This window comes from Bos indicus x Bos taurus, chromosome 10, assembly GCF_003369695.1.
Source record: "Bos indicus x Bos taurus breed Angus x Brahman F1 hybrid chromosome 10, Bos_hybrid_MaternalHap_v2.0, whole genome shotgun sequence".
In the NCBI taxonomy this organism is placed as follows: Eukaryota; Metazoa; Chordata; class Mammalia; order Artiodactyla; family Bovidae; genus Bos; species Bos indicus x Bos taurus.
This window is the reverse complement of record NC_040085.1, coordinates 4,476,548-4,489,574: the sequence shown is the minus strand read 5'-3', so window position 1 is coordinate 4,489,574 and position 13,027 is coordinate 4,476,548. Positions and strand designations below refer to the sequence as shown.

Genomic DNA, 13,027 nt, shown 5'->3' with positions numbered 1-13,027 from the left:
AGGAAAAGGTTATTCCCATAGTGGAACAGATGAACTGTTTTAAAATTTATTTTTGTGGTTATTATTTTCCAGTCAACAATCCTGAGAGATGAGCTTGCTGAATAATATAGGCTAAATTTTATGTGATTACTTTATTAAAAGTCAACAATGAAGGGAAAGAAAACAAAGGTTAGTTCAATAGGAAAGTGGAAATTAAAAGAAATAAATGGTTCTAAATTTAGAGAATGGAACAAAAAGAGACACACTGAAGAGATTCAATACAGAAATAAAGAGCTGAGGAAATACATAGTTATGAAAAATGAGAAGGAAGATAAGAGAATGGGCAAGTTCATGAGCTTCGGAGGGCAGAGGCTGGCCTAAGGTTAAACGCCAGATCCCCTACTTGTAAGCTTTGTTACTTCAGCTTCAGTTCCTCCATCTTTAAAACAGGAAAACAACAATAATACTATTTCCTCCCAGGATTGTTGTAAAAAGCAAGATAATGCATATCAAGTGCTTAGCAAAGTACTTGACACATAACCAGTGTTAACATTCAGAAAGAAACACGGCCTTTGCAGGAGCACAGAAAATGGAGGGGAGAGGGCAGGAAGCCCCTGATGATGGAGCTGAAGTAGACACCCTTCATCTGGTAAACACAAAGGGACCACAGACGTAAGACATGCCGGGAGGCTGCATGAGAAGGCAGGAAGCCCACCTGTCAGAGCCCCTCCCCAAGGGCTGATAGTGCTTCAGAGGCTCTTACACTATCCTTGACTTTTCTGTTTGTCTTCCCAGCAGAAAATCAGTGTCACATTCTAAAGGGGTCCACCAGATAAATGTAGTTCAGTAAATTTTCATGTTGCCCTGGTTTATGGAAGAGCCAAGCAGATTGACTATTGTCTATCATCTTTGAAGTAGTGCTAGAGAACTTTTTAAAGAACAAACAATGAAAATGCTCCCTTTTCCTCTATGAATTATACATTGAGCTTTACCTGCTTTTTAAAATGGTAACATCTTTTCAGAAATCTCTATATCAGGTAGCTTAGGAAACTTTAAATTGATAATTGAGCCCCCCTCTCAATCAAAAAATTTTAAGGAATAGGCAGTTGTAGGGAATTAGGCAATGCATGTAGGCTAGAAATAATTTTGTACCTAACCTACTCCTTTAAAAACAATGAAACTAAAACATATTATTTCAAAACAAGAACCACTTTTATTGTTTAAACTATTCTAAAATTTAAAAGGGAGTATGAATATTCCATGTATGTAATACTACGAACAGTGGCTCAATTTACAATTCCTATGCGGCACAAGAACATCAGAGGCTCAGACTTTATACATTATCAACACTATTTACACTTCTAGAGTAAGAAACTTGAGTAAGAGTGATGCCAAAAATGCAAAATGATTTTAAGGCTTCCAGTCATAGGCTAAGGAACTGGGCAAAGGCATCACCCCCATGGATTCCCTCTGCCTGACAGAGCACGCCCATAAAGAGCTGTCATGCTCAATGAGCTAAGCATTAGATCAGCCTGCATTTCAGTACTTGTAGTGGATACAGAGTCCCACGCAACTGAGCTTTCAAGAAAGTCCCCAGGAGAACAGCATTATCTGCAGTAGCCAAAAGGTGAAAGGAACTCAGAAGGGTATCAACAAGTGAATGGATAAGCAAAATGCAGTGTCGACATACAATGGGATTTATCCAGCTTTAATAAGGTAGGACATTTTGACACATGGTTCAACGGGGGTAAAATCAGAGGACATGATGCTCAGTGAAATAAGCCAGTCACAAAAGAGACAGGTCCTGCAGAATTCCATTTAGATGAGGTCCTTAGAGTAGTTAAATCCATAGAGACAGGAAGTAGATGATGGTTGCCAGAGGCTGGGGGTGTGGGTGGGAGGAATGAGGAACTGTTATTTAACAGATACACAGTTTCAGTTTTGCAAAATGAAAAGAATTCTGGAGCTGGATTAGTGGTAATGGTTGTACAATGGTGGCTTCAGCAGGGTTAAAATGGACAATTTCATTTTACATGATTTTTTTTAAAGTTCTTAGCAGAGTCAAGAAGCCTTGGGGTGTCACGAATCTATGGTTATCCCCCCTTTCACAGCAATACACTCAGCCTCTTTGGTGCAGACCAGTGGATCAAGTGCAGAGACTCTGAAAGCCAAACACCCCCGCCACACACATCCTCAACAGCTGTGTATCTAGAGCAATAAGCGAAACAATTCTCTGTTCTGTCTTATCTTCTTACCTGTCAGATGGGAATAACAATAAAACCTGTCTCCTAGAGTTGTGAGATTAGAGGGACAGTCCAACCAGAAACAGTGTCCACCCTGCCCAGCATCACGTAAGCAGGGAAGAACCGTCAGGGCCGCTCTGTTTCTCACTATACTCTCTGAAGCAGAGGCGCAATGTGCGGTGTTCGTATCTCAGAGACCAGTGCCCCCCAGCAGCTTGGAACTACTGGGACGGCCACACGTACTGTTTGTGAATGCACCACTGACACTTTGTGACCTCTGCCATGTACAAATGCCCCCTCACTGCCCATCAGATTCAAAAGAATGTCCTTGAGACAGGGTGCTCAGGGCCGGTGCACTGGGATGACCCTCGGGGATGGGATGGGGAGGGAGGTGGGAGGGGGGTTCGGGATGCAGAACACATGTACATCCATGGCTGATTCATGTCACTGTATGGCAAAAACCACTACAATACTGTAAAGTAATTAGCCTCCAATTAAAATAAATAAATTAAAAAAAAAAAAGAATCCCTTAAAAATAAAAGAGCTACTCTGTTGACCAGAATTTCTTGGTTTGCAATCTTGGCTCCATTCAAATGCTTCTTAAAGACATGATAAGAAAATACCCCTTTGTTCTGAGACATACCTAAAGAAAATCCATTAGGACAAATAACTGAATTTTTCATTTTATATAGTGTTGGGGGCTGGGGGGAGGGCTTTTTTGTTTTTCAGTTTTTTTGAAGACACAGTAGATTTTTACTAGTTACTAAATTAAAACTCTCCCAACAGGAATAAAAGTTAATCCTCAATTTAAAAACAGAAATTGTCTTTATGGTTTGCTTTGCAAGATTATAGCATCTTTTAAAGAGGGCGTCTAAGTACATTTTACAGTTAGTGAAACTTGGTTACTTCAATGAAACACAGCAGCTTTGAAAAAAATCTAAATAAATTTCATTGTCTTGTTTGTTAAAATAGCACATTAAAAAATATTTTGAAGAGTCGGCAGGATGCTTTTGACAGCTGAGCAGGAGGAGGCTCCTGGCTACAGAGCATGATGCTGAGCTGTTAGTTCTCTACGTTAATCTGTTTAGTTTGGAAAAAAGGAAAAATAACTCAACTGAAAAGGAGAAAGCCACTCCGAAAGAAAAACCTGTACAACATATATGAAAATATTTGATTTCTCTTTCCTTCTATACCTGGCTGCTGATGTGAAGCAAATAATCTCTAAGAGAGAGAAATCTTCTTTTGAGAAAAAAAGAGAGAAGACCCTTCGATTCCACTGCTCCGTCCTTCCACCTCCTCAGTATTCCAGCACAGTCACAAAGCTTCAAATGGAAATGCCGTTTATAACTGAAATGGTATGCTAGTCTCACAGTTTATTTCAGAATCTAGCTTTAAATTCTTACAAGAAAGATTTTTCCTTTTCCAGTTATAATTCCTTAGCTTCAAAAACTTTACAAAACAAACAAGAAATAACTGCCAAATTTCAGTGAGGTAATTAATATATCGAAGTTCCTACCAGCCACTTGTTTTAACATCTGGTCACTTCTTGCTGAGCTGTCATCATAATGCTCAAAAAGTGAAAACGCAGCAGGCATTTTCTCTAAAGAAGCAGTGTTCTCCATTGCAGAAAGCAACCTGTTGGGAAAATAATTCTGTATAAGTCAATAAATTATTAACATATACATAATGAAAGCTAAGAACAATTATTCAAAATGAAGCTATTGTTGGTATTTGGTGGTGGTGGTTTTTGTGAGGCATTGTAGCCAAAAAGGTTTTTAAATGTTTCAAAATCTGGAAAGATATGTCTAAAATCTATTCATAGGATTCTTTAGTGCAACTGGTAATATTAGAAACTTCATTCCTATATCCTTAAATTGAACAGATTCCATTGAATTATACAGTCTTAATTTTGCCTCTATAAAGTTAGTTCTAAAAATGATTACACTTGAATGATTGTTTTTATTCCCTAAAGATAAAAAAGATTCAGAGCCCATCTGGAAAGTCACATACTTTGTGATGTCTTTGCTGTTTTCAACTCTCAATATTATACATCTAGCCATTTAGTCTTTCAAGAAAATACACACATCTGCTAAGTGTCAGGCACTGCTATGGGTCAGCAACAAAGAAGGATAAAGTCTATCTATTCTCGAAAGACTAAATAAGCCACAGTATATAAATTGTTAACTTTTCTTTATATTCAGGACCCTATTAGGAGGGATGCACTCAGCATTGGCATCCAGGTGAAATATGGACTTAAAAAAAGGGTTGATTCTGAAGAGGGAAACAGGGGAAGGAAGGACTGCAGAAGCATTTATCTTTAGCATGAGGGCCTAAACTTTGGTGAGGAGCTCTCCTCTGTGTACCTTACTCAAGAGGACGGAAAATACGTTCCAGAAATTAAGTCAACCATTAGGAACTCCATGGACTTTGGGGTTTGGGCAGCACACACCCACCTCTAAGCCTTTTCACTTGCTACTGGAACTTTCTTCTCCTAGCCACCTGTGTGGCTCCCACCTCACTTAATTTAGATCTCTATTAGAATGTCAGCCCCTCAGAGAGGCCAGTCCTCTGCTGCTTCTTACTTTGTTGTGCTGTTTCCTCAAACTCATTACAACCTATTTGTTTTTGTCTGTCTACTTCACCTGAGTATAATCTACATGCCAAAAAAGGACTTGTTGGTTTCACTACAGTATCATGTTTCTTGGCACATAGTAGGCTTTCCATAAATATATGTGAATCAGTAAGAGGACAAGGTTTCCTTCGGGTAAGAATATCAGGATCTTAGGTCTGGAAAATTTATCAGTATGAGTGGAAAAAATGATAAAATATAACTGAAATATTTAAAGAGTGCTCACTATGCTTACAAGTGTTAGGGATAATAAAATTCACTATCTTCTGATTTGAGGGAGATGCTCCATCAGGGGCTTCAAAGAGGAGGTAACTTTTGCTGAGTCTTAAAGGATCTTTAGGAGTTTCCTAGGCAACAAAGAGAGTATGAGTGTTGCTGAGAGAACAGCATAAATGAAGGCATGGGGCTATAAAAAAGTAAGACGCACTCAAGGGCCACAGGGGACCATGGACCTTGAGAACTGGGAAATGGAGACAATTAGAGATGAACTAGAAAGGTGATTTGTGACTTGACTGGGAAGTCTTTCACGACCACCAAGAGTTTCCATTTTGCCCTTTAAGGCAGGGAGAGTCACAGAAGGTTTTACACAAGGGAATTTTAGAAGAGCACCTTGGCATGAGTCTGAGGGAAGATCTCCAGCACCTGGAGAGGTGGTGAAGCCAGTTGGGAGGCCCCAGGATGCTCTAGATGAGGGAAGGCAACGTGAACCTTAATTAAGGCTTTAGGGATGCAGAGGGCGGAAGTGATAGACTCAAAATGAACAAAGAGGGGTTACGCGTGCATATACTAAGCCCTCTCAGGACGTGTCACTGACTACATGGAGGGCTCTTCGCAGCACAGAAGCTGTAGCTATAGATAAAGCATGTAGAATGTTTGAATTTTCCCTTATGCACTGATCTGTTCAAATTTATCAGTGTGTTTAAGGGCAAGCCGATGTCTTTTTATGAGCAGGTCCTACAAATGGTTGAGACTCTCTTCCATTATTATAACACAAAAGAGCAAAACAGAGAAAAAACATGCGTCCTCTTAACAGAACAGCATTTTCTAAGCAAATGTGTTTTTCAGAATATGCAAATTTTGAGTCTAAATATGCTTGACAGCATTCTTTAATTTAAGCATTTTTGGTGTTGTGAAAAATCATTTAATATGCAAGCATTGCCTTTAGATATATAATACGATGAGAGGGAGAAAAAGCAGCAAGGGGAAGAAACTAGAAAATTAGCATTTCTCATAGACAGGAACACCAATAACATTGAGACTTTAAGGTACAAGTTATCATGAGAACCTGAAAGGTTTCATTTCAGTGAAAAAAATCAATCTTCATCACATGTGTGCACATTTAACAAGATTTTCTTTAATTGCTCATATTTCTTCATCAAATCTCGAATTTTGTTATCTTTTTTCTTTACAGAAAAATAATGGTTATCCCAGGTATACTTTCCTTTTGGCAACATGCAGCTTTAGCAAAGATTAACTCATTGCCAATTGGACAATGAGATCAAAATTAATTAAAAAGACACACAGATGAACAAGTTCAAGCACAAAACCGAAGAAATGGTATTTAGAATTAAACGCATGTCAATGCATATTAGCAAGTTAATATTCTAATGTTTAGAAAAGTAAAAAATGTGAAACTAAAAAAAAAAAAAAAGTGAAACTATAGCATTTTTGAAGGCAAATGCATTTGCAAATTTTCATTCACTAAATTTTCTTGCTGATTAGTATCTTCCACAAGCGGATGAAGTATAATAAATAAGCAAAAATGCCTGTATGCTGTCCAATGCATACAGAATGGCATTCTCAATCCATATACTTTGGTGGGTAAAAATAAACATCAATAATACTTAGAAGAAGTGTGTAATTTTAAAAAAAGAAAACCTGGAGCAAGGCCTGGGTATCAGTTTTCAGACCTGCACAGTGTGCTTCTGGCTCGTGTGTCAGAACTGGTCTCAGTTCTGGTCCAGAACTGGCCCACTGCTGGATACTCCTGTAGTGGATCTGGGCTGGAGCTCCAGGAAGTACCACACAGGCAATTCAGGCACAGCCAGTCTGTGGCGCCACTGGGCCAGAGGACAGGCTGTTATAAACCAGAGGTTCTCAATCCTGCCTGTGCAATGAAATCACCTAGCAAGCTTTAAAAGTGCCCTGGCCACACCCCACAGCAGTTAAGCCAGAATCTCAGGAGGGAAGACTCAGTCATCAGCATTTTTTAAAGCTCCCTGAGTATTTCTATTTATAACAGAGCCACTGTAATAAAACCCTTATTGATTATTGCCAATATTAATATACAAATTGTTTTCTTGAAGCATTTTGGCAATATTCTTTTTTCCCCAGAAGTTGTAAATATAGTCTAATGTAGATAAGAAACATAAATGTTAAGGGGGAAGTTTTAGTTTCATTATACACTTGTTATCAATTTTTTCATTGTCTATTTCCTTGCCCATATCTTTTTATTCCTACTAATTGTGATTAAGTTATGGAAGAAATGTGTACATATTGGCAATATTCTGTTGAATAGATTTCCTTAACAGGTAAATAGGATTCATCTGTGTGGTTCTCATCTAAAAAATCAGGTTTCTAACTGAAAACCATTTTTCTATATTTTAACATATCACAAATTCCTGATTTTTCACTTTATGCTATTTTACAATTTGAGACTGAATGAAGCAAACTGAAGATGATATTCACAATTTTAGAAATTTACATTAAAAGGGTAAAATTGATTTAAAAAAACAAAAAAAACATTAGGCTCAGCCTGTAGGAAAGACCTCAAGCCTGTTTATGGGGCAGAAAGGAAAATGAGTCAGATCAGTATGAGCATCTCATTATCAGATGCTCAGAAGATAAACAAAGATTTATTGTTATGTGTTTTTATAAACAACACTTCCTGATTTCTTGTTGAGTGTTTTGCCTTTTAAATGAATGAAGAACTTCTCTTAGATTGAGTGTTAAATACAACAACAAACATGAAACAAAAATCAAGAGAAGATTCATTTAGGTGAGCGGAACAGAAAGAGAAGATAAACGCATGCCTGTCTTTTGAAGAGAAAATGAGAGAACGTTCCATTAAAGATTACATAAGTCATCAAATTGCTCAAGGCAGATATGAATGATCCTTTCAAATACTCATATATAACCAATTAAGTCGAAGCATATACAAAATGTTCTGTACGCAGTGACTGAAAAGATAGCCTAGTCTAGATTAGGTTGGAAATACAGACTACATCTCAAGGAAGCAGTTAAAAATCTACATTATGATAATTGTTATTTAACTAAAGCACATGCAGTTTTCTTTCAAAAGCTTTCATTTAGCTTTTAAAAGTGCTGTAGCTAAAAGTGCAAACCCAGGAGCTCACTAAATGTATGTCTTTTTTAACTGGCAGCTCATTTTCTATAAAGCATCAAAATATTAAAAATAAAGCACACAGTCATGCTGTTCTCGGCCACCACTACATTGAGCCACGCTTTCTATACCTTTCATTGATTTCCTCAAACGACTTACGGAGGAATGAGAGAGACAGAGAGAGAGATTGAGAGAGGGGAAGGGGAGCGGGGAGAGAGAGAGAAACTAGTTAACAACCATAAAGAAAAACCGACCTAGAGCGCTAAGACTGTGTACGTTCTAATAATCATTACACTCCTCAGCTACCTTTGAGGTTGTTTCCTCTGGGGGGCTTCATTCCACGCAGCAAAGGAACTAGTGCTCAGAAGGGGTGGGGAGCGGGGTCTCGGATGGAGGGGGCTTTAGGTCTACTCTCTACCATCAGCAAAGTGGCAACAGTTGCCTCTGCTCTGCTGCTCTCTATTCTTTAACAAATGGATTAGTTTCCAGAACTGAATTCTCTGAAGCAAGAAAAATGACTTAAATGTGTTCAGTGTGTGAGAGAGAGAGAACAAAATGTAATCAGTAGTTATCTCTAGATGATACCTTCTCTGTTCTTTTCTATATTTTCCAAATTTTCTAAACTGGATATATATCACTTTTATAAGTAGGAAAAGCATGCTTTCTTTTTCACAACTTGTTCTTCTAGAGAGAAGAAAATATTCTTATCAAACCCAGGTGAGGTTCCTAGGGAACACAAAGCACTTTATTAATGTTATACTGCACATGAGGTACTTAATTTTAAAATACTAAAGCTTTGCCTTAATTAAGCATAATGCAACTGAATGATTTTCACCCTCCTCTGAGGATGCCACGTCCATCCCACCCAAATTTTCTGCCCGGTTTTGCCTTGCTCCATCTCCAGTCTTCACTAAAGGGCTGGGAGGACGGAGGAGCTTTGACAGCTCATCATAGAAAGGTGCTTTCCTCAGAGTTGACAACTGGGTCTGGAATTGCCCTGGAGGAAAACATTGCCATCACTCCTGGTTAATCCTGGCTCTGAGGAGAACCAGCATTCTACTGCAGGTTTAGGGAATTGGGAGAGCAAAGAGCTGCCTCTGGGCGAAATTGGAGGAGCACCCAAGGGATTCCCTGTGCACAAGGTACTTGTCTGAATTAAGGAATCTGGTCCCCAGGAAGACCCTTGTAAAAAGATTAACATGATACCTAAAAGAGGTGTCATACTATCTCATCCTTTTGCATGCTGAGTGTACCAAAATGTTACTCTCCACTTGGTGAGGCTCAGAGGGCATGGTTGAGAGGTCATTTCAGATTAGGGCATGAAGTGGGGACGGGCACTGCAAGATCAGGCCTGTACCCACAGGCAGCATAGCACAAATAAAGTTTTCAGGCTGCTTTCCCTCCCTCTTAGAAGGCGACCAATCCATTGTGACAGAACGGACAGATGATGCTGTGGGCTGGCTTCCATGCACCCTTTCGCTGGATCTGGGTGTTATGGCTTTAAGGACTGGATGGGCCTCTTCCATGAGCATCTGGCATGCCCTAATAATTTTTAAATGAGAATTATAGAAACTCCCCAGAGAGATATATATGATCTCAGGAAATAGCAAAAGTTGAATTTTAAAAAATAGACTTGGGTCAGACTGGGTTCAAGGTGTCTGGATCTGTTTGAAATGGTGCTTACAGTCAAGAAAACGGTCTCGTCAAGCTCCTCGGCTTCTCTCACGATGGTCTCCAGGGTGTCCTTGGCAGTGTCCATGCTCTGCAGAAAATGGACCATCTGGTCATGCAGGAACTCCATCTTCTTTCTCTTTACTTCCTCAAAGCTCTGGGCTTTCTCATCATATTGTGCTAAAACCTTCTTCATCATTTCCTCATTCTGTTCTTCTAGCCGTTTCTCATTTTTACTACAGTTTTCCTAAAAAAAATAAAAACAAAAAACCAATTCTGAGTGAAAAAAGAAGTACATGTATTTTTTACGAGAAATACTAGCCTTTTAAAGAATTAATTTTGGGCATTCTGGTAAGAGAATCACAGACGATGCACACAATCTGAATTTTCAGCCTATCAACCTCCTTTGCCATAGTTGTCTCTGCAACAGAATTCACTGTAAGAAGGCTATAGAGAAGGATTTAGTTAATGAAACACACACAAAAATATCTGTAGGGAAGTCTTGCCCACCTGCATTCCCACGTGACAAAACCTGGCATCACGATGAATGAAGATCAGGTAGCCAAGAGGGTTCGGTGCCATCTTTCCCACTCTACTAAAATCAAGTGTGGAGGAGGGAACAGCGAGGATACTGGACAGGGTGCCACAGTCACAGATGCTCTCCAGGGAAGGGGCACCTTCTGCCAGAGTCAGAGAAACCACACGGCCCGTCTGGACAAACTCAGATGCTTAGCTGTCCTGACCAGTGTGTGTGACAGTCGCTCAGTCGTGTCCGACTCTTTGCGACCCCATGGACTTAGCCCGCCAGGCTCCTCCATCCACAGGATTTTCCTGACTAGAGGGCTAGTGATAAGGTGATCATATTATTTACTGTCTAAAAGGAACACTTTGGTGGCAGTGGAGGTTGGCCAGCAACAGCACTAAAAATAACCAGCAGGGGCACCCCACTCCAGTACTCTCGCCTGGAAAACCCCATGGACTTAGGAGCCTGGTAGGCTACGGTCCATGGGGTCGCAAAGAGTCCGACACGACTGAGCGACTTCACTTTCACTTAACTGATTTACAACAGGAGTTAAGCAGACCTTTCACAAGCAAGCTAGAATGAGGAGTGATGGGGAAACTGCACTCCAGCCTCCCACAGAAGCCTGTCAATCCTGACTGATTGGTAAGGATGTAAGGATGTAAGTAAGGATGTAAGTAAGTAAGTAAGGATGTAAGTAAGTAAAAGGATGTAAGGTAAGTAAGGATGTCTGGGCTGTGTTCATATATCAAAGGAGCGTTCCTATACCCTTCCTTCATTGAAGAGAGAGCAGGGTCAGCATGAACTCATCAAAGACAGCGGTACCATGAGAGACACTCATCTGTCCTTAGCATGGAACACCAGGCAATGCTTTAGAACATCTCTGCAGAGCCAACCCAGTGAAAGGCAGGATGGTAGAGCAAGTAAGTTCCAATCTTGGCTATCAACTTACTATGACTTGGGTAATATACTTAACTCTAAATCTCAGTTTCTTGTCTATAAAATGGGAGCAACAATAACTCCCATTTCATATGGTTGCTGTAAGGATCAAATTGGACAAGCATGTAAAGCGTTTGCCCTATCATAGTTGGTACCCTATTTATATATGTGTATGTGTTTTTAAGGGCACATCATTTATCCTTAGACAGGAAGTAATCTCACTGATAACACAGAAGGAAGATTTAAGGACTACTTTTAATGGAACAAAACCAACAATGGCAAAACCACAAATGCACACACAAACCCCAATTCAGGTCATTTTAGCTTTATTTACTTGTGATGTTGTAAGCAAATTGGGATAAAGTAAAAAGGAAAAGGTAACTTACCTCAATGGTATTAAAAAAGGATTCTATCTCACTAACAAAGGCTTCAATCCTCAAGGATTTTTCTTGCAAATCTTCTAGAAAGTCTGCTAATTGAACCTGAAGAAAAGAATGAAGCTATCCTTAGTATATGACATTTGAGAAAAGAACTTCAAGCAGAGAGTTCCAATTTCCTTATAAATTTTGTATGTTTGGTAGAGATACACTATATCATGTTCACAAACAAATCAACTTAAATTTTCTTTGCTGCTTCATCTAAATTGACTCTATAGGTAATGTCTGATAAACAATTAGGACGCTTATGAGTGAGAGCAATAAACAGTTTATTTTATCCTGTGCAAGAGGAAGGTCCTTCTTGGTCAGCTGGTGAATTCAAAGTATACTTGTTTTAGTAAACTATGAATTGAATTCTTTCTCCTTAGTAAGGCCTGAATTGTTATACATTGTCTTTCTTCTTAGATAGCAGACTTTTCTCTGAACTGGTCCAACATATCTGAGAAACCTCCTCACATTTGCACCAATGGTTTCAGGTGTGCTTGCCTCACATGACCCTGAGAAGTCACCAGGCCTGAAATCTAGCATACCCAACAATGAAAACTATCTACTAAAGAGATCTTAAGATTCTAATGACCCTCAACAGTACTTCTTAGTTATAAAGTTAGCTGTAATCTATCCTGCAAAGCAGAGAAGGCAATGGCACCCCACTCCAGTACTCTTGCCTGGAAAATCCCATGGATGGAGGAGCCTGGTAGGCTGCAGTCCATGGGGTAGCTAGGAGTTGGACACAACTGAGCGACTTCACTTTCATTTTTCACTTTCATGCATTGGAGAAGGAAATGGCAACCCACTCCAGTGTTCTTGCCTGGAGAATCCCAGGGAAGGGGGAGCCTGGTTGGCTGCCGTCTATGGGGTCGCACAGAGTCGGACACGACTGAAGCGACTTAGCAGCAGCAGCAGCAGCATCCTGCAAAGCTTAACACCACAGAATAAAAGAGCTTCCATCTGCCTGATTCACTATCCAAAGAATGATGGAGAGATTACATTGTGGGAAGTCCCTTCAGGATCTGGTTCTCTGCTTCCTGCTCACGCCCCTGCCTCTTCTTCACAGGGCTCCAGGATTCTCTCACCTACGTGCCTTTTTAGAAGGCAATCCCTGTCTCTAGAATGTCCTCCCTGCCCTGATTTGTTAGAAGAACTCTATCCTATTTAGGCTCACCAAAGCTGCACCTTCTCAAGATACCTTCCCCATCTCTCCAGTCCCCCTCCAGCATTTCACTCACTCCCAGAGGGTTTCTCGCTCAGAACACTGCATTCCCATGA

The 13,027-nt window shown here is 39.9% G+C and overlaps 1 protein-coding gene across 1 annotated transcript in view; it reads right to left on the bottom strand.

Annotated features, from left to right (window-relative positions):
* Window positions 1-13,027, bottom strand: part of CMYA5 (cardiomyopathy associated 5) — a 104,129-nt gene that overhangs the window by 28,703 nt on the left and 62,399 nt on the right. The window contains exons 3-6 of the mRNA XM_027552949.1: window positions 11,711-11,806; window positions 9,879-10,112; window positions 8,326-8,348; window positions 3,739-3,857 (exon numbers count right to left, since the gene is read on the bottom strand). Of these exons, the coding sequence (XP_027408750.1) occupies window positions 3,739-3,857; window positions 8,326-8,348; window positions 9,879-10,112; window positions 11,711-11,806 (472 nt within the window). The remainder of the gene's footprint in view (window positions 1-3,738; window positions 3,858-8,325; window positions 8,349-9,878; window positions 10,113-11,710; window positions 11,807-13,027) is intronic.